Source organism: Somniosus microcephalus, chromosome 10, assembly GCF_052327205.1.
Source record: "Somniosus microcephalus isolate GS21.2 chromosome 10, FLI_Smic_1.0, whole genome shotgun sequence".
Classification (NCBI taxonomy): Eukaryota; Metazoa; Chordata; class Chondrichthyes; order Squaliformes; family Somniosidae; genus Somniosus; species Somniosus microcephalus.
Window position 1 is genome coordinate 181,148,638 of NC_140996.1, and position 20,473 is coordinate 181,169,110.

General features: G+C 47.1%; 1 protein-coding gene across 1 annotated transcript in view; it reads left to right on the forward strand.

The window, feature by feature from the left end:
* The window catches only part of pan3 (poly(A) specific ribonuclease subunit PAN3), a 157,950-nt gene that overhangs the window by 126,274 nt on the left and 11,203 nt on the right, over positions 1 to 20,473 (forward strand). Inside the window, exons 14-15 of the mRNA XM_085999285.1 lie at positions 13,696 to 13,835; positions 17,562 to 17,691. Of these exons, the coding sequence (XP_085855411.1) occupies positions 13,696 to 13,835; positions 17,562 to 17,691 (270 nt within the window). The remainder of the gene's footprint in view (positions 1 to 13,695; positions 13,836 to 17,561; positions 17,692 to 20,473) is intronic.

A 20,473-nucleotide genomic window follows, 5' to 3' on the forward strand; every position in this document is an offset into this window, starting at 1 on the left:
GAGACCATCCATGTAGCTACTTCCTTTCCCTCTTCATCTCAGACCTCGCCACCATCACTCCATCTTTACAGCCCCCAAATCTTGTCACTTTACAGTTTCTCACCCATTCCCCTTCTTGCCCTCTTTGAACTCACCTCTTTGATGACATCCACCTCTTGTTTCTAGATCCCCTGCCCACACAACTCCTAATCACCCAGCTACCACTCCTGGCTTCCATAGTAGCTCTCAAGTACCACACCTTACCACTTCAAGTCCACAGCAGTACCCCGTTACTCAAAAAACCTATCTTCAATCCATTTGTCTTCTCTAACTGTAGTCACATTTTAACCTTCTTTTCCTCACTAGGTACCTCGAGTTTATAATCACTTTCCAACTTTGTGTTCATCTCTCCAGAAACTCACTGTATGAATCTCTGTAGTCTGGTTTCTGCCCATGACACAACACTGAGACTACCTGATCAAATTCACGCATGACCTCCCCTGTGGCATTGACTGTGGTGCACTTTCCCTCTCTGTTCTTGATTTTTCTGAAGCATTTAATGCACTTTTTCACTCTGTCCTCCACAGCTGCTCTTCTGTTTCCCAACTTCATGGGACTACCCTTGCTTGCTTCCACTCTTTCTTACTTGGATGCAGTCATTGCATCTACCCCACACGCCCCCCCCCCCCCCCCCCAAAATTATTGTCACCTTCCGGGATACCTTTGACCCCCCCACAGTGACATGATTCCTAAATATGGTGTTATCTATTCATTGCCACCTGTGGACTCGGTTATTCCAATGCTCTCCTTGCTAGGCTCCATAAGTTCCAAGCTGTCTAAAATGCAGTTGTTACTGCACTAAGCCCCACTCATCCATTACTCCTGTCCTCACCAACATATACTATCTCGCTCTCTTCAAATCCCTGCACAGCTTTGCTCTACCCTACCTCAGCAACCTTCTCCAGACCGGCTCTCCATCCCCTTTGATCTTCCAACTCTGGCATCCTGAATATCCTATGCTCCCTCCACCCCACCATTAATGGTAGGCCTTAAAGCCGCCTAGGCCATCCTCTCTAGAATTTTCTACTGAGACCGCTCTACCCCCCTCCTTCAAAAACCCATCTTTTCACCTAAGCTCGGTGTTTCCGTTCCTCTTGTTCCACTGAAAAGTACCTTGGATTGTTCTGTATGTTAACTGTACTATATAAATGCAAGTGTTACATCTGTAGAAGGTGCTATAAGGATTAGCATTTTGGTGTAAATATGTTGTGTAATTTATTTTTGTCATTTTTGCGAGGCATATTAGTTGGTAGGAAGGGTTGTATGATGGACTTTGGAGATCTTAGATTAGGAACAATTTCTAAGCTTTTAAAAGGTGGAAACGGAGCTAAATAGTATTATTACTGGTTCCATTCTTATCTATCTAATCGTAGCCAGACAATCACCTGCAACGGCTTCTCTTCCCACTCCCGCATCGTTACCTCTGGTGACCCCAAGGATCTATCCTTGGCCCCCTCCTATTTCTCATCGACATGTTGCCCCTTGGCGACATCATCAGAAAACACAGCGTCAGTTTCCACATGTACGCTGACGACACCCAGCTCTACCTCACTACCACTTCTCTTGATCCCTCCACAGTCTCTAAATTGTCAGACTGCTTGTCAGACATCCAGTTCTGGATGAGCAGAAATTTTCTCCAATTAAATATTGGGAAGACCGAAGCCATTGTTTTCGGTCCCTGCCACAAACCCCATTCCCTAGCCACTGACTCCATCCCTCTCCCTAACATCTGTCTGAGGCTGAGCCACACTGTTCGCAACCTTGGTGTCATATTTGACCCTGAAATGAGCTTCTGACCACATATCCGCAGCATAACTAAGACCACCTATTTCCACCTCCGTAACATCGCATATCTCCGCCCTTGCCTCAGCTCATCCGCTGCTGAAACACTCATCCATGTGTTAGTTACCTCTAGACTTGACTATTCCAACACACTCCTGGCTGACCTCCCACATTCCACCCTACGTAAACTTGAGGTAATCCAAAACTCGGCTGTCCGTGTCCTAACTCGCACCAAGTCCTGTTCACCCATCGCCCCTGTGCTCGCTGACCTACATTGGCTCCCGGTTAAACAGCGCCTCAATTTCAAAATTCTCATCCTTGTTTTCAAATCCCTCCATGGCCTCGCCCCTCCCTATCCCTGTAATCTCCTCCAGCCCCACAACCCCCTGAGATATCTGCGCTCCTCTAAGTCTACCTTCTTGAGGATCCCTCATTATAATCGCTCAACCGTTGGTGGCCATGCCTTCTGTTGCCTAGGCCCTAAGCTCTGGAATTCCCTGCCTAAACCTGTCCGTCTCGCTACCTCTCTTTCCTCCTTTAAGACGCTCCTTAAAACCTACCTCTTTGACCAAGCTTTTGGTCACCTGCCCTAATTTCTCCTTATGTGGCTCGGTGTCAAATTTTTTGTCTTATAATACTCCTGTGAAGCACCTTGGGATGTTTTACTATGTTAAAGGCGCTATATAAATACAAGTTGTTCTTGTTAGTAATTGGTAAAATAAAATAATGGAGCAGTGGCTATTGAAAGATGTTGTACATAGATACATAGAAGATAGAAGCAGGAGTAGGCCATTCGGCCCCTCGAGCCTGCTCCTCCATTCAACGAGATCATGGCTGATCATCCAAATTCAGTACCCTGTCCCTGCTTTCTCCCCATATCCCTTGATCCCTTTAGCCTTAAGCAATATATCCAACTCCTTCTTGAACATATTTAATGAATTGGCCTCCACTGCCTTCTGTGGTAGAGAATTCCACAGGTTCACCACTCTTTGGGTGAAGAAATTCCTCCTCATCTCTGTCCTAAATGGCTTACCCCTTATCCTTAGACTGTGACCCCTGGTTCTGGACTCCCTGACCATCGGGAGCATCCTTCCTGCATCTAGTCTGTCTAGTCCTGTTAGAATTTTATAAGTTTCAATAAGATCCCCTCATTCTTCTAAACTCCTGCGAGTATAAGCCCAATCGACCCAATCTCTCCTCATACGTCATTCCTGCCATCCCAGGTATCAGCCTGGTGAATCTTCGCTGCACTCCCTCCATGGCAAGAACATCCTTCCTCAGATAAGGCGACCAAAACTGCACACAATACTCAAGATGTGGTCTCACCAAGGCCCTGTACAACTGCAGCAAGACATCCTTGTTCCTGTACTCGAACCCTCTTGCTACGAAGGCCAACATACCATTTGCCTTCTTAACCGCCTGCTGCACCTGCATGCTTACCTTCAGCAACTGGTGCACAAGGGCACCTAGGTCTTGTTGCACTTCCCCTTCTCCCAATCTATTGCCATTCAGATAATCTGCCTTCCTGTTTTTGACACCAAAGTGGATAACTTCGCATTTATCCACATTATATTGCATCTGCCATGCTTCTGCCCAATCACCCAACCTGTCCAAATCATCCTGGAGTTTCTCGGCATCCTCCTCACAGCACACATGCCCACCCAGCTTTGTGTCATCTGCAAACTTGGAGATATTACATCTAGTTCCCTCGTCTAGATCATTAATATATATTGTGAATAGCTGGGGTCCTAGGACCGATCCCTGCGGTACCCCACTAGTCACTGCCTGCCACTCGGAAAAAGACCCGTTTATTCCTACTCTTTGCTTTCTGTCTGCCAACCAGTTCTCTATCCAAGTCAATACCTTGCCCCAATCCCATGTGCCTTAACTTTACACGCTAATCTCTTATGCGGGACCTTATCGAAAGCCTTCTGAAAGTCCAAATACTGGTTCTCCCTTATCTATTTTACCAGTTACATCCTCAAAAAATTCCAGTAGATTAGTCGAGCACAATTTACCTTTTGTAAATCCATGTTGACTTTGTCCGATCCTGCCACTGTTTTCCAAGTGCTCTGCTATTACATCTTTTATAATGGACTCCAGCATTTTCCCCACTACCGATGTCAGGCTTACCGGTCTATAATTCCCCGTTTTCTCTCTACCACCTTTTTTGAATAGTGGGGTAACATTAGATACCCTCCAATCCATGGGTACTGTTCCAGAGTCTATCGACTTTTGGAAGATGACCAGCAATGCATCTACTATTTCTAGGGCCACTTTCTTAAGTACCCTAGGATGTAGAATGTATGTACTGAACAAATGCCAATTTTTAATTTGACCAGACATCTGTAAAAAGCATTAGTGTACACAAATTTCTGTACATTTTATGCAACTGATGAAGCATATTTGAGGCATGCTGAGTGTTGGCTTGCTGATACTTGGTGTCACAGCCCAGGGACTGACAGAAGCTCAAGTCCTGCTCTCTTTCTGGAATCAATAAAAAATTAAATAGCTTTCTTTGAGGGAGGAGGAATCTATATACTGTATGTATAATAAACTAACATTCAAATTTAAGATGATCTGGTTGCATGAAACTTGGAAGAATAGGTCTGCAGTAGTAACGAACTGGATTGTGATTGAAAGATGGCACTACTGGGGCAAGTCCTTTAATCAAGTTCCCTACACTAAATTTGACATTGTTATAACTCAGCAAGTTCACTTGATGGTTGATCATTTGAAAGGTGAAAAGCTTTAGGTGGGGAGGTGCCCTGTTCAAACATTTTATAGTAGTTTTTTTCTCTGAATTCAGCTATATGTCAATGTGGAACTACTGGCATTTATGCAAGAGCACATCATGTTTTGCTATTGTGTGGTGTTGTACTTGACTATGAACAGAAGTGGACAAAATATTGACATCCTTGATGTGTCACATACTTTGAATGTAATTCCTATTCCATACAGGGAAGCTTGCTCAGATTTTAGTCAAACAGTATTTTTTTGAATGTTATTGATAAACCACAGTAATGCTTGAAAAAATGTAGTACTACAATACACTTGCAATTTGTCATGCTTGTATTTTACACTACAAGTGTGGTAAGAGTTTAATACACCGAAGATGTGCATAATCATTTTTTGAAAATATGATTCAACATTGAAAGTCTGGGATGGAGAAATTTGTGTTGATGGGGATTGGTACCCTGTACTTTTGCTTATGGGACTTGAGTTCACAACCAATCCAGGCAGGTAAAAAATCTCCTCTCTGCCAGCAGGAATGTTGTTGTGTGAAATGAGTATAACCGTTTCAGCCTCAAGTGCAGAACTGTTAAAAGGTAAAAGGATATAGTACTAATCCACTCAGTCACCCAGCCCCCTCATTTCCAAAATTCTACTGGTGATCTAAGGTTTGGATTGAAGCACAATAAACGGAAGGTCTAGTGTTATACTTCATATATAGCGGCATCTGAACAATGCACGCCATTATTAATGCGCAAATCGACCAGCAACATGTAGCGAGGAAGAGATACCCTGTGAATTGCGAATCGTCACAAGTTGCTGCCCGGTTTGTACCGCTCCGCCATTAGCTTTGCAAAAACGGCATCTCGCGCTTAATCTCCCTGTTACTGCATTTGCACATTGATTGGCCATTAAATTCGCCACCGAAAGTCAAGTCTTGTAACTAATAGCGCAAGTAAATTTTAGTCGATGTGGTAATTGTTAATGACTGCTAATAAAGCTCTCTTGCCCAGAAAGTGAACAATTATAAGTGTGGAGTCTCAGTCCTTCAGGTTGTGAATTAGTCATAGTCATGGAGTCATAGTCATAGAGTTTTACAGCACAGAAAGAGGCCCTTCGGCCCATCGTGTCTGCGCCGCCCATCCATCCCTGTCCAGTCTAATCCCATTTTCCAGCATTTGGTCCATAGCCTTGTATGCAATGGCATTTCAAGTGCTCATCCAAATGCTTCTTGAATGTTGAGGGTTCCTGCCTCTACCACCCTTTCAGGCATTGAGTTCCACATTCCAACCACCCTCTGGGTGAAAAAGTTCCTCCTCAAATCCCCTCTAAATCTCCTGCCCCTTACCCTGAATCTATGCCCCCTTGTTATTGACCCCCCTACTAAGGGGAAAAGTTCCTCTTTATCTACCCTATCTATGCCCCTCATCATTTTGTACACCTCAATCAGGTCCCCCCTCAGCCTTCTTTGCTCCAAGGAAAACAACCCCAGCCTGTCCAGCCTCTCTTCATAGCTGAGGCGCTCCATCCCAGGTAACATCCTGGTGAATCTTCTCTGCACCCTCTCCAAAGCAATCACATCCTTCCTATAGTGAGGCGACCAGAACTGCACACAGTACTCCAGCTGTGGCCTCACCAGCGTTTTGTACAGCTCCATCATAACCTCCCTGCTCTTATATTCTATGCCTCGGCTAATGAAGGCAAGTATCCCATATGCCTTTTTAACCACCTTATCGACCTGTTCCGCTGCCTTCAGGGATCTATGTACATGTACACCAAGGTCCCTCTGACCCTCTGTACTTCCTAGGGTCCTACCACTCATTGTGTATTCCCTTGCCTTATTTGTTCGTCCAAAATGCATCACCTTGCACTTTTCAGGGTTAAATTCCATTTGCCACTTTTCCGCCCATCTGACCAACCCGTTTATATCTTCCTGTAGCCTGAGGCTTTACTCCTCACAATTTACCACCCCACCAATTTTCGTGTCATCTGCGAACTTACTGATCATACCTTTTACATTCTCATCCAAATCATTTATGTAGATCACAAACAACAAGGGACCCAGCACCGATCCCTAAGGTACCCCACTGGACACAGGCTTCCAGTCACAAAAGCAACCTTCGACCATCACCCTCTGCCTCCTGCCACTCAGCCAGTTTAGGATCCAACGTGCCAAGGCACCCTGGATCCCATGGGCTCTTACCTTCTTGACCAGTCTCCTATGCGGGACTTTGTCAAAAGCTTTACTGAAGTCCATGTAAACCACATCCACAGCATTTCCCTCATCCACCCCCCTAGTCACCCCCTCTCAAAATTCAATCAGATTTGTCAGACATGATTTACCCTTGACAAAGCCATGCTGACTATCGCCGATTAATCCTTGCCTCTCCAAGTGGAGACTAATTTTGTCCCTCAGAATTTTTTCCAATAATTTCCCTACCACAGATGTTAGGCTCACTGGCCTGTAACTCCCTGGTTTATCCCTGCTACCCTTCTTGAATAATGGTACTACGTTAGCTGTTCTCCAGTCCTCTGGTACATCCCCTGTGGCCAGAGAGGTTCTGAAAATTTGTGTCAGAGCCCCTGCAATCTCCTCCTTTGCCTCCCACAGCAGCCTGGGATACATCTCGTCCGGGCCTGGGGATTTATCCACTTTTTGGCCTGCTAAAACCGCTAGCACCTCCTCCCTCTCGATGCTAATATGTTCAAGTATGTCACAGCCCCCTTGCCCGATTTCTATGTCTGCATCGTCTTTCTCCATAGTGAACACAGATGCAAAAAATTCATTTAAAACCCCGCCTACATCATCTGGCTCTACACACAGATTGCCACTTTGGTCCCTAATGGGCCCTACCCTTTCCCTGGTTATCCTCTTGTCTTTTTTTAATTGTTCCTTTCCCTTTCTGTCTCCTTTTCTCTCTCTCTTTATCCAGTCTTTCTTACCCTCTCTTAATTTCTCTATGTGCCCCATTTGACATTGAATTCTAATTCACCCTCCTTCTCAGTCCTTTTTTTTTCCCTCAATCATTAAATCTCATTGGTTAAGGAGATACACTGTTGGTCCCGTCATTCACCAAAGTCACAGAGGCCCTGTTTCCCGCACTATGCCATTGTCAGCTCTCACTTCTAGCAATTTTGTGGGCAAAAATTTTAAACGTTACCAATTTTTAAAAAACCTGAATGTGCACAAACAAACAACTAATAAAGCACGTTCCGCTCCAGCGAAATTTGGTCCATTATTTTTAAAAAGCAGACATTGATTATGTATGATGTGTAGTGCCCTGGCTGTTGTATGTTGCTTCAGAATGAAGACATTTCTTATGGGTGTAAGTCCTAGTTACATCCTTGCAAGATGGTGCAACAATAGTAGTCCAGAAAGAGAGCAATGTGCAAGAGCATTACCGGCACCCGGCTACTGACCATAGAGCACATATACCAGAAACGCTGTTTACAGAGGTCACGGTCCATCATCAAAGACCCTACCCACCTGTGGTAAACCACGTTCACTATCGTATCACTGTTAGTAGTTAGCACTGTTCACCACTGTTCGTTATAACTGTATCACTGACCACTATTGTATCACGGTACGAGGTCGCCTCTTGCCACACTGCTATACCTGGGATGACCACTGCCGACTCCGCCTTGGCTCCACCCACCAGGCCAGGTATAAAGGTGAGCGACTGGCTGGTATTCCTCCTGCTTGGATCGGATCACCCACGAGAGTGGGCTGTTATTTAGTCAATAAAAACCTTTAGTCACCTTCGTAACTCTTCGCCTTTTATTGGAGGAATTGATAGGTATATCAATTTTATTGACTAAATTTAATGATGTCCGACAACGAGTCACAACCGGCGGAGGAGCCACCAGCGCAGCTCCCAGGAGCACAGCCACACCAGCCAGCTTGGCTGCGAGCCCTCAGACCGCCGTACCTGGACCTGAACCCACGAGCAGCAAACTCAGCCGCAGACTTTAAACACTGGCTGGTCTGCTTCGAATCATACCTGAGAGAATCCAGCGTCCCTCAGGCATCCAAACTAAGTGTCCTGCAGGCACAACTGAGCCCGAGAGTATACACTCTCATCGAGGACATGACTACCTACGAGACCGCCATCAACCTGCTGAAACAGAAGTACCGGACCCCGGTAAACTACATGTACGCTAGGCACCTCCTAAGATCACGGCCGCAACAGCCAGGAGAATCAGTAGCCGAATTCTCACAGGCGCTATATGCACTCGCCAGGAACTGTGACTTTAAATCGGTGTCGGCAGCCGAAAATACTGAAGATAATATCCGCGACGCATTCCTGAAAGGCCTACGGTCCTGAGGGACGCTGGATTCTCTCAGGTATGATTCGAAGCAGACCAGCCAGTGTTTAAAGTCTGCGGCTGAGTTTGCTGCTCGTGGGTTCAGGTCCAGGTACGGCGGTCTGAGGGCTCGCAGCCAAGCTGGCTGGTGTGGCTGTGCTCCTGGGAGCTGCGCTGGTGGCTCCTCCGCCGGTTGTGACTCGTTGTCGGACATCATTAAATTTAGTCAATAAAATTGATATACCTATCAATTCCTCCAATAAAAGGCGAAGAGTTACGAAGGTGACTAAAGGTTTTTATTGACTAAATAACAGCCCACTCTCGTGGGTGATCCGATCCAAGCAGGAGGAATACCAGCCAGTCGCTCACCTTTATACGGTCCGAGTACTCACGGCAAAGACTGCTGGAAGCTAAAGACCTCAGCATGGAAAAAGCTGAAGCCCTCGCTATCTCCCTGGAAGTGGCCCACCAAGATCAGGAAGCATTCACCAGGTACTGCTCGCGACCCTGGGACTCGGGCCCGACCCCTACCACAGCACCCTTCCCAGCGCCGCCCCCGGGACCTACCTCTGCGTCGGCGTCCCGGACCCGACCGGCCCCGCCACCCCCGGCACCGGCCCCGACATCGGGCATCCGCGATCGGGCCGCCGGCTGTTTTTTTTGTGGCCAGGAGAAGCACCCGAGGTCGCGCTGCCCAGCCAAGAACTCCATATGTAAAACCTGCCTGAAGAAAGGCCACTTCTCCAAGGCCTGCAGGAGCGGATCCTCAGAGGCCAGCAGTGCCGCATGCGAACTATGGGGGCGGCCATCTTCGTTTAGGGCAACTGAGGCCAGCATCCCCACACATGAGTCATGGGGGCGGCCATCTTTGTTTAGGGCAACTGAGGCCAGCATCCCCACACATGAGTCATGGGGGCGGCCATCTTTGATTAAGGCAACCGACCCCAATAGTGCCTCATGGGGCCCTACCTCGTGGGAGACGCCATTTTACTCACCACGCCCGACCGCCTCGCCCGCAGATGACAACGACTCGCTCAGCTACACACTAGCTTCCGTCACCCTGGACCAAGCCCGCCCGCACCATCTGTCCAAGTCAATGATGGACATCAAAGTGAACGGCCACGCCACGACCTGCCTGTTCGACAGCGGAAGCACGGAGAGCTTCATCCACCCAGACACGGTGAGCCACTACTCCCTCTCTGTCCTACCAACGCGCAGCCGAATCTCGATGGCATCGAGGTCCCACGCCACGGACATCAGCGGCTACTGTGTCGTGACCCTGTCGGTTAAGGGCACGGAGTATAAAAACTTTAAACTCCTCGTCCTCCCCCATCTCTGCGCTGCCGTCCTACTAGGGCTGGACTTCCAATCCCACCTCCAAAGCGTAACCCTAGCATACGGTGGACCCCTCCCCCCACTCACAGTCAACAACCAGCAAACGTTAAACCGCCCACCGCGTAACACCTGCAGCCTCTCCACCCTCAAGGTCCCGCCACCCTCTCTGTTTGCTAACCTTACCCCTGACTGCAAACCCGTCGCTACCAAAAGCAGGCGGTATAGCGCCGGGGACAGAGCCTTCATTAGCTCTGAGGTGCGGCGCCTCCTGAAAGAGGGCATTATCGAGGGGAGCAGCAGCCCCTGGCGTGCCCAGGTCGTAGTCGTAAAGACCGGCGATAAAAACCGCCTGGTCATCGACTACAGCCAGACCATAAACAGATATACCCAGCTGGACGCATACCCCCTCCCCCGCATATCTGACATGGTCAATCAGATTGCACAGTATAAAGTATTCTCGACCATCGACCTGAAGTCGGCGTACCACCAACTCCCTATCCACCCTGAGGACCGCCAGTATACCGCCTTCGAGGCGAATGGGCGCCTATACCACTTCCTTAGGGTCCCCTTCGGTGTCACTAATGGGGTCTCGGTCTTCCAAAGGGAGATGGACCAGATGGTTGACCAGAACGAACTGCAGGCTACATTCCCCTACCTAGATAACGTCACTATCTGCGGCCGCGACCAGCAGGAACATGACGCGAATCTGGAGAAATTCCTCCGTACGGCCCAACGGCTGAACCTCACCTACAATAAGGAGAAATGCGTGTTTAACACCACGCGCCTTGCCATCCTCGGCTGCGTAGTGGAGAACGGAATCATCGGCCCCGACCCAGAAAGAATGCGCCCCCTCATGGAGCTACCCCTCCCCCACTGCCCTAAAGCACTTAGGAGAACCCTGGGGCTTTTCGCCTACTATGCCCAATGGGTACCCAATTACGCGGACAAAGCCAGACCCCTCCTGAAAGCCACTTCCTTCCCCCTCACGGAGGAGGCGTGCGCGGCCTTCTCCCTCATTAAGGGAGACATAGCCAAGGCCACGATGCACGCAGTGGACGAGTCCATCCCCTTTCAGGTGGAGAGCGACGCATCCGACTTCGCCTTAGCCGCCACCCTAAACCAGGAGGGGAGGCCAGTGGCCTTCTTCTCAAGGACCCTACAGGGCCCCGAGATCCGACATTCGTCGGTCGAGAAAGAGGCCCAGGCGATCGTGGAGGCAGTACGGCGCTGGAGGCACTACCTGGCAGGCAAACGATTTACCCTCCTCACCGACCAGCGTTCGGTGGCTTTCATGTTTAATAACAAGCTGAAGGGCAAAATCAAGAATGACAAGATTTTGAGATGGAGAATCGAGCTCTCCACCTACGATTATGAGATCTTGTACCGGCCAGGCAAGCTGAACGAATCCCCTGATGCCCTTTCACGAATGACATGCGCCAGCGCGCATATCGATAGGCTTCAGACCCTCCACGACCAGCTCTGCCACCCCGGAGTCACCAGACTCTACCATTTCATTAAGGCCCGCAACCTGACCTACTCCATCGAGGAGGTCAGGACCATGACCAGGAACTGCCAGACCTGTGCGGAGTGCAAACCGCACTTCTATAGGCCGGACCGAGCAAGCCTGATCAAGGCCACCCGCCCCTTCGAGCGCCTGAGCATCGACTTTAAGGGGCCCCTCCCGTCCTCTGACCGTAATGTGTACTTCCTCAACATCGTTGATGAGTACTCCCGTTTCCCCTTTGCCTTCCCCTGCCCCGACATGACCAGTAGCACGGTCATTAAGTGCCTGAATGCCCTCTTCGCCTTGTTCGGGTTCCCGAACTATATACACAGCGACCGGGGCTCCTCCTTCATGAGCGAGGAACTCCGGCAATTCCTCCTAGAGAGAGGTATTGCAGCAAGCAGGACCACCAGCTACAACCCCAGAGGTAACGGTCAGGTGGAAAGAGAGAACGCGACGGTATGGAAGGCCGTCCTCTTAGCCTTAAAGTCTAAGGGCCTCCCAACCTCCCGCTGGCAAGAAGTCCTCCCGACAGCGCTGCACTCCATCCGGTCATTACTTTGCACGGCCACTAACACCACCCCCCATGAACGAATGTTCGTTTTCCCCAGGAAGTCGACTACGGGAACCACTCTACCAACCTGGCTGACCGCCCCGGGGCCGGTCTGGCTGCGGAAACACGTGAGGACCCATAAAACGGACCCCCTGGTCGAGAGGGTGAACCTCCTGCACGCCAACCCCCAGTACGCCTACGTGGCGTACCCAGACGGGCGGGAGGACACTGTCTCCCTACGAGACCTCGCACCCTCAGCCGATCCGGAAACACCGCCACCACCCCCCCCAACCTCAGTCCAGGTAGACGGCATGCCGGAACCCCACGAGCCCTCGCCGACCACGCAAACACCAGCATCAACACCGGATAAGGCACCAGCACCGGATAAGGCAACACCACCGCTGCGGCGATCGGAGAGGCTTACGAAGCCTCCGGACAGACTGACCTACCAGAATTGGTAGTACACTTCACCCCGCCGGACTTAATTCTAAACAAGGGGTGAATGTGGTAAACCACGTTCACTATCGTATCACTGTTAGTAGTTAGCACTGTTCACCACTGTTCGTTATAACTGTATCACTGACCACTATTGTATCACGGTACGAGGTCGCCTCTTGCCACACTGCTATACCTGGGATGACCACTGCCGACTCCGCCTTGGCTCCACCCACCAGGCCAGGTATAAAGGTGAGCGACTGGCTGGTATTCCTCCTGCTTGGATCGGATCACCCACGAGAGTGGGCTGTTATTTAGTCAATAAAAACCTTTAGTCACCTTCGTAACTCTTCGCCTTTTATTGGAGGAATTGATAGGTATATCACCACCCCAGTCACAGTCTGTTGGCCCTCCTGCCATCTGGGAGACGCTACAGATGCATTTGCACCCGTACGACCAGATTTAGGAACAGCTTCTTTCCCAGGGCTGTCATCCTACTGAACTCCACAAATAAACTCTAAAGCCTGCACATCTGCCAATGCACTTTATTATGGTATGTTTATGTTAATGTATTACAAGCCAAATGTATGTTGAATGTTTAAATGTCTTAATCTAAATGTACACTCTCGGGAGCCGCAAGCCTACATTTCGTTGTACTGCACTTGTGCACTAACAATGACAAAAGTTGATTTGATTGATTTGATTTGAGAATCTTTTCCATATTCAGAAGTAACTTAATCATCCCTGGGTCATTAAGTCAGCCACATGTGTTCATGGCTGCCCTTGTAGGAAGTAGAACCTGTTAACGAGCTGCGAGTTTGAATGCAGGAAGAAGCAGTCCACGAGTAAAGACGCAGTTTAAAGTGTGAACTTCACCCATGTGCAGTTTATTATGAAAAGATTATTTACAACAGCATACATGGACATATAAATCAATGTTTTTGTAGTGAACTTGATATTTATCATGATGTACTTTCAATTCCCAATTTGTGTTCTTTTCTTGCACCAGCAAGCCGATCTGATCTCTCTAGGAAAAGTGGTTTTGGCCTTAGCTTGCAACTCTGTGGCAGGAATCCAGCGAGAGAATTTACAAAAGGCTATGGAGCTGGTGTCCCTCAATTATTCTTCAGACCTGAAAAACCTAATTCTGTAAGTTATTTAGCAAAGCTGTTCCTTAATTAGCATAATCTGAAAGTTTCTATTTTGATTGAAATATGCTAAGCTGCGGTTATATGTTCTGCCAACAGTTTGTTTTCTTCCTGTGTCAGCACCTGTCATTTTTGCCTCCCTTCTTTATCAGGAGGAAGGAGAAACATGCTCTTTAGATTGCAGAAAAAACAGTGCGCTGGAGCAAGAATAACTTTCAAATTTCAGATCTGTTTCACTTAGGGCTGGTGATAATTTTGTTACGGTCGCAATCTAGAAATATTAATTTCTGTTTGGTTTGAGGCGATAGTTTGATTTAATGTTTAGCAGATGACTGCTTTGTATTTTTGAGTGTCATTATTTTTATTTTATTCCTTCCCAATGCATGTTTGGTAATTAGTTTAAAAAGTAACCATTCTATACCTTTCCATTGAAATGAGGATTCTTCATTTAATCAGCTACTACACACAAAATGGGAATTCCCTCCATCCCACTGGATAATTCTGAAATATTCTCTCATTTAAGTTTCACAGTTCAAGTCAGATCATCTTACCCCCTGTTCTGCTGACCCGATGACTCACTCTGAGCAGATCAGAGTTAATTTTGCTCCACAAATTCAGCAGCTAACTTTTCATTCATGCACCCAAATAAGAGAAAGTTTTGTTTTTCTCATGACCGTAGAATTTGTTTTCGTCATCTCCCTCCCCAAAGATGATTTGATTACCCTACTATTTTCTTGTAGTTTTTGTTGGGTTTTTTAAAGGCTTTACACTCTGATCGCAACTGAATTGCTCCATTTATTTTGGAAGGCTGTACCATGCATATGTTGGAGGCTGATTCCAATTTTCCAAACTCTCTTTTTCCTCTGAAGACTTTGCTTTCTGGTTTATGACAATACCTGCTTTCAAAATGTATTTGGTCTGTTAAAGTGAAGGTATTGGAGAACTGTGATTCTTATGTTTGGTTTGTTCCATGTAGTTGCAATTTCAGTACCTGCCAAGCCTGCTTGAAAACTCCAAATGAAGTTGTTGAATCATCAGAGCTTGGGCAGATCGCCTTACTTGAAATGCAAGTGATTATCTTTCCCTTCCCTTCCTGACCACCACCCCCCCCCCCCCCCCACCGCCCCCCAAAAAAAGAAAATACAGGATGGAGAGAATTCCTGTTTTGTATGTGAAGGGTCAATTTCATCCACAAATAAATGACCATGGATTACTGGAAAAGCAATCTATTGTAACATTTAAATTTTTTCTTTATAGCACTCAACTAATTTTACATTTTAGCAATTTTTTTTTTTTTAGATAAAAGCAGTACATAAGGTGCCAGTGACTAAAATAGATCTTTAAAATTCCAATAATGCTGAAGTATTAATTGACTAGGTCTCAGTCTTCTGAGATGACTTGCCCATGATCCAGTTGTCTTTCTGCTTTTTGCCTTCATTCTGAAATTTAGTATTAGTAAAATAGGAATCATTCTGAATGTTGCATCAGTTCCTTGAACCAAGTGGCAGAAAAGAAACAATTGACTGAATAATATTGCACTTGTTCCAAATATTTCTTTAGCCTCTTGCAAATGCCTATTAATTTACTCATCTCAGAAATCATCTATTATCAGCTAGATTTAACCCATAAAATACTTCGTTTCATCTTTTATAATCGAGCATATTCAAAGTATGTACTCTTAAAGGTCTTTCACCAAAGATTAGATCCCTTAATAGTACAATAATCTGGCTTATCTTTTAAAATTAATCACCAGCATTACATTGCACTCTATTCAAGAGAAAGTATTTAATTTATCAAAAATTGGAGTGTACCGTGGTGGGGGAGGGGGGCACAATATTCACAACTAGATCTCCCCATGACATTGCTCTCTGTAAGCAGTCAGAATGAGTTGGTAAGGGAAAGATTTGAGATTTCAGCAGGAAAGAACATGATTTGAAGTGGAAGAGGGGGGATTGTTATAGATATAATAGAGCAACTTCTTTTTAAATAAGTGGATCTGCCATGGCACTGCTTATACTAAGTAGCAACATATTCTCTGCCTTGCTTGTCATTTTGGTATTGCTGATTCATTGTCTTCCTTTTTCTTTCTTTCATTGATGGATTGGTGGGAGGTCAGCACTTTTCATGCCACATCAGTGGGGAGATACTACTAAGGGCGCAAGCCAGCTTTGGGGTCATAGATCACCACTCAGCGCTCATTCAACACCCCCCAACCTTGCCTGATGTCTGCCGCTTCAGCCCCACACAGAGTGCCCTTCTCTTCCACTTCCCCAACCCCTCACTCCCATTGCCTCCTCTAACCTCTCCCACCACACCCTCACTCTCTGTATCCAGCCCTGCCTCTCACCCTCATTTCCTCAAGCTCACTCCTGCTTTCTTCCAATTTATTTCTCTCGCTCACGTTTCCTGATCCCTTTCCTATGACCATCTCTTCTGAGCCTCAATCTCTCCCTTACTCCTATCCACCTAGCCCTCCTCTTCCTCTCTCTCTATGATGCATCTTGCCCTGGCACTCCCCATACCTCCATTACCACCCTGAACCCTAAGGTGGTTTCCAAGCTTTTAAGTTGCAAAATCAGCAATTTGCTTTCAAGAATAAATTGTTGGATTCACGACTTAGTGCTGGGAAATCAGTGAAGAATAAGGAAGCCACAAAACCAGCACCAGGGTGCACTGGAATATAATGGGCAGTAGAGGGTGCAAGTAGATTGCCTGCAACCCAATGCACAAGGCCCGAGGGCCAGAAGAGAGTAGATGTGGGTGGTGGTGAATATGGGTGGGCAGAGGGTGGGTCATGGCCCACTATGGCATGTTGTGACCAGGCAAGCATCAAGAACAGCGAAAGTGGACGGAAAGCCTCGAGAATGAGACAAAAAGCAGGCAGTAAGAGAGGACCTTTGAGGGGTCCAGTGGCAGAGACTGGAAAGCAGGTGCTTGAAAGTAAAGCGAGTAGCAGTGTGGAGCATCGTGCCACCCAGAGCTGGATTACAAATTCTTTGGGATCCTGGCCACCAAGAGAATTTGCAGCCCTCTGCACCTCCACAAATCATCATTCCCCCCCCCCCCACCTGATCCACTAAGATACAAACACGTAGTAAAATGAATGTAGAAATAGACCTGTAGAATGTTTACACACTGCATTATCAATATACTATGTTTAAATGAAACTGCCTCATATTTGGGTACAACCCCTGGGCACAGGCCCCGTGCATTAATCTACCCCTGGTGCTACCTAGTTTCTGGAGGACAGAAAGGCAAGTAAATTGGTAGGTCAATAAACTTTACATTTCAGAAGGAATTGCAGGCAACAGTCAGGTGTGACAAAGAAATCATGACACTGGAAATAAGTGTGAAACAGAGAGGCAGATTCAGATTCAAAATGTTGAATGTACTAAAGACTGGTGCAGGAATTTTTGCTCTGAAAATAGACAACATACCACAAAGCATAACTTGGTTCTGAAAAATGGATGTACTCAAAGGAAACAGTCATTTCAAGTTACCAAGTTTTGTTTTTAGCAAGACAACCAGACTCTTCCTTAGCCAGGCACACTTATTGCTGGTGGGAAAGTTTTTAGAAAAGCATAGCCAGTTACTGGCAAGGAGAAGGAAAAGAGGAAGAATGACCTTAATGTTTTTTTTTTTTTAAGTATCGTATGTCTGGTAATGTGGCATGTACAGTAGATCAGAGTGTGGATCTTTATTTATTGCTTTTAACTCTTTAATCTAGGTATTTGCTGACTGATCAAAACCGGCTTCGTAGTGTAAATGATATTATGCCGATGATAGGTGCACGTTTTTACACACAATTGGATGCTGCACAAATGAGAAATGATGTGATAGAAGATGATCTGATGAAGGTAAAAATTTGAGTATTAAGTTACATATACACAGATCAGAGATAGGGGGGGGGAATTTTGCCAGCCCTGGGGAGGCGGGTTTGGAGGCGGAACTGCCGGGAAAATGGCAGAATCTGGGGGCGGGTTCCCATCCCGCCTCCATGCCATCTTCCCAGGAGGCGGGTACCCGACCCGTGCTGGGAGACGCCTCCCAAGGCGGGAAGGGGACTGCAGCCACTTAACTGCCTGTTAACAGGCAGTTAAGAGGATTATCCCCATTTTACCCCTGCAGGTGCGGGCTTCCCGACATCGGGAAACCCCGCCAGTGTCATCTAGGCGAGCAGTGGGTCTGCGGGGGTCAGAGGGGTCCAAAAGTGCGCTGTAGGGGTGAGTGATGGGTGCAAGTGTGGAGAAGTAAGTATGTGAGGTGAGTGGAAAGTGATAGAAAATGTTTACTTACCTTTGTTTCTTCCTGCAGGCTTCAACAGTTGGGGAACCGGAGACTCCTGCATCTCACAGGCAGAGATGACAGATGGCTGCTGCATTCTCCGATGCAACAACCATCTGATTTCTGCTCAGCAGATAGGTTTGATGAGTCTTGAATACAAGGACTCATCAAACAACAGAGAATGTCAGTGTTTGACAGCTTCACAGAGCTGTCAAACAATGACAATTCATCTGTCAAACATTTTTGACAGATGAAACGTCATACGCTGACGTTCTCTGTCACCGGCTTTCCCTTAATTGGCCTGCTAAACCCGCTGGGCGGGCTTAATAAGGTCAATCAAGGGAAAATAGCGTAGGTTGGCCAGAAGTTGATGAAGGCGGGACTAAAACCTGACAAGTGGGAGTCCCGCCTCCAAAAGCTCCCCATTGGCAAAATCCAGCCCTCTGGTGACAGTACCAGACTTGAAATACTGATTTTCTTTAAAAATGTACATTGTAAATGTTCTTGCATGGGGGTGTTTAACACCTTTTATTGATGTTCACAAGTACTGCTACTAAAACATTTTTTTTTACCTTCCATATACCATACTAAAGCAAACCCATACAATCAGAATTATATGAAATTTTATCCCTTTAAGTGACATATAGGCTGAAATCTGTCATTTTTCTCCCCAAACACACACCCCTGCATTGTAAGAGACCACTCTGTCCTCTTTCTGTCTTCTTTCCCACCCCTAAACAAATTATCTTCAGTATTTATTCTGTAAACTGATCTTCATTTGTTAGCACACTTCTTCCAATATTAGGAAAGCAGGCTCTTCTCAGCAGGTAACTTTTCAATTTAAAATTCACGCCAAGTTCCAGCTTCAAAATCTGTTTCAGCAGCAGGACATTTTTTCTTGTACCTAGTTACCACTTGTGATCAGATGCTTCCCCTATATCACAAGTTTTGGCTTTTTATGGGCTAGACAAGTATTGGAAGCTCTCCAGCAATGAAAATCTTGATCGCAACAGTGCTTCTACTTTTTTTTAAATTTGTTTTATGGGATGTGGGCGTCGCTGGCAAGGCCAGCATTTATTGCCCATCCCTAATTGCCCTTGAGTTATTGGGGGGGGGGGGGGGGGGTGGAAATTTGGTTGCTTTGCACCTCCCGTTAGCGCCCTAAGAGGGCGTTAATGGGACGCAAAGCAACTAGCGCCCGGGCGCGGCGATGTTTGCGCCGCTCACGAAATTGACCAGACATTTTGCGGCGGCGCTAAACACTACTGCCACGATCTCCTGCACCCGCAGATCGTGACGTCAGTCGAGCGTGCAACGCCCCGGACCGGATCTTGAGTCGCTCCCCCTGCCTTAGTGCCTGCTGCTAGCAATGACTGGTAGAGGGGAGCATTTTGCAGTCGGGAAGGGACTGGGGGAATGCCATTAAAGGCGGCCGCTTCCTGCCCTTTTTTGTCGGTGACATTTTTGCACCATGCATTTTGAGAGAGAGAAACTTCTGGAGCGATTCAACATTGTGTGAAGGAGTTTTGGGTGACTGAGCAGCACTTTGCAGGTTCATTTTGATTTGACCTTCCTTGCATCGATTTAGAAGAGACTATGGGGGCTGCACTCTGACCTCTTTCCCTGGGACCTCTCCATTGTTCTTTCCAGCAGATTTGATGTACAGGTCTCTCCAGGCAGAAAATAAAGGCTGCAATGAGCAGGGTGTGGAAGGAGAGCAAGATCGACCCTCCCCTTTAAGAACTGGCCGGCGCCAGTGTGTCTGTGTTCCATTGCTAACTGACATCACATGAGCTTCGCCAGCGCTCTGAGGTAGCACCTCGCTCCTCAGTGTTAGCGCCTTGAGAGGTGTGTAGCACCTGATTTAGCGCTCCAACCACCTCCGGGGCAATAGAAGCCAAGTTTGCAGTCGGAGGCGATAATTAGTGCCAGGCGCTAAACTTTGCGCCCGGCCGATAATTGTGCCCCAAACGGGGCGATACCGAATTTCTCCCCCAAGGATTCTACACAGGGAAATCTATGTAGTCACTGGATATAGTGAGCCTAAGCCATGCATCCTCCTTAAGGTACAACTCTAGAGCTGCAGAGGGTATTTAGTAGGAGGGTTTCACTCTTCAGAACCTTTGCAGTCGGTTGAAGTAGCAGGGGAGCCCAGGTAACTTGCACATGGAAAGGAAGGAAAAGAAGTTGTATACTAGGTTGAGGAAAAGCAACCACAAATCTTTCAACCGTCCTTTAAACCAATGGGTGTTGACATCAAATTTGGACAAAGATGCTGTTAGTACGGTAGTACGGCTCACCACCACCTCCTCGAGGGCAATTAGGGATGGACAATAAATGCTGGCCTTGCCAACG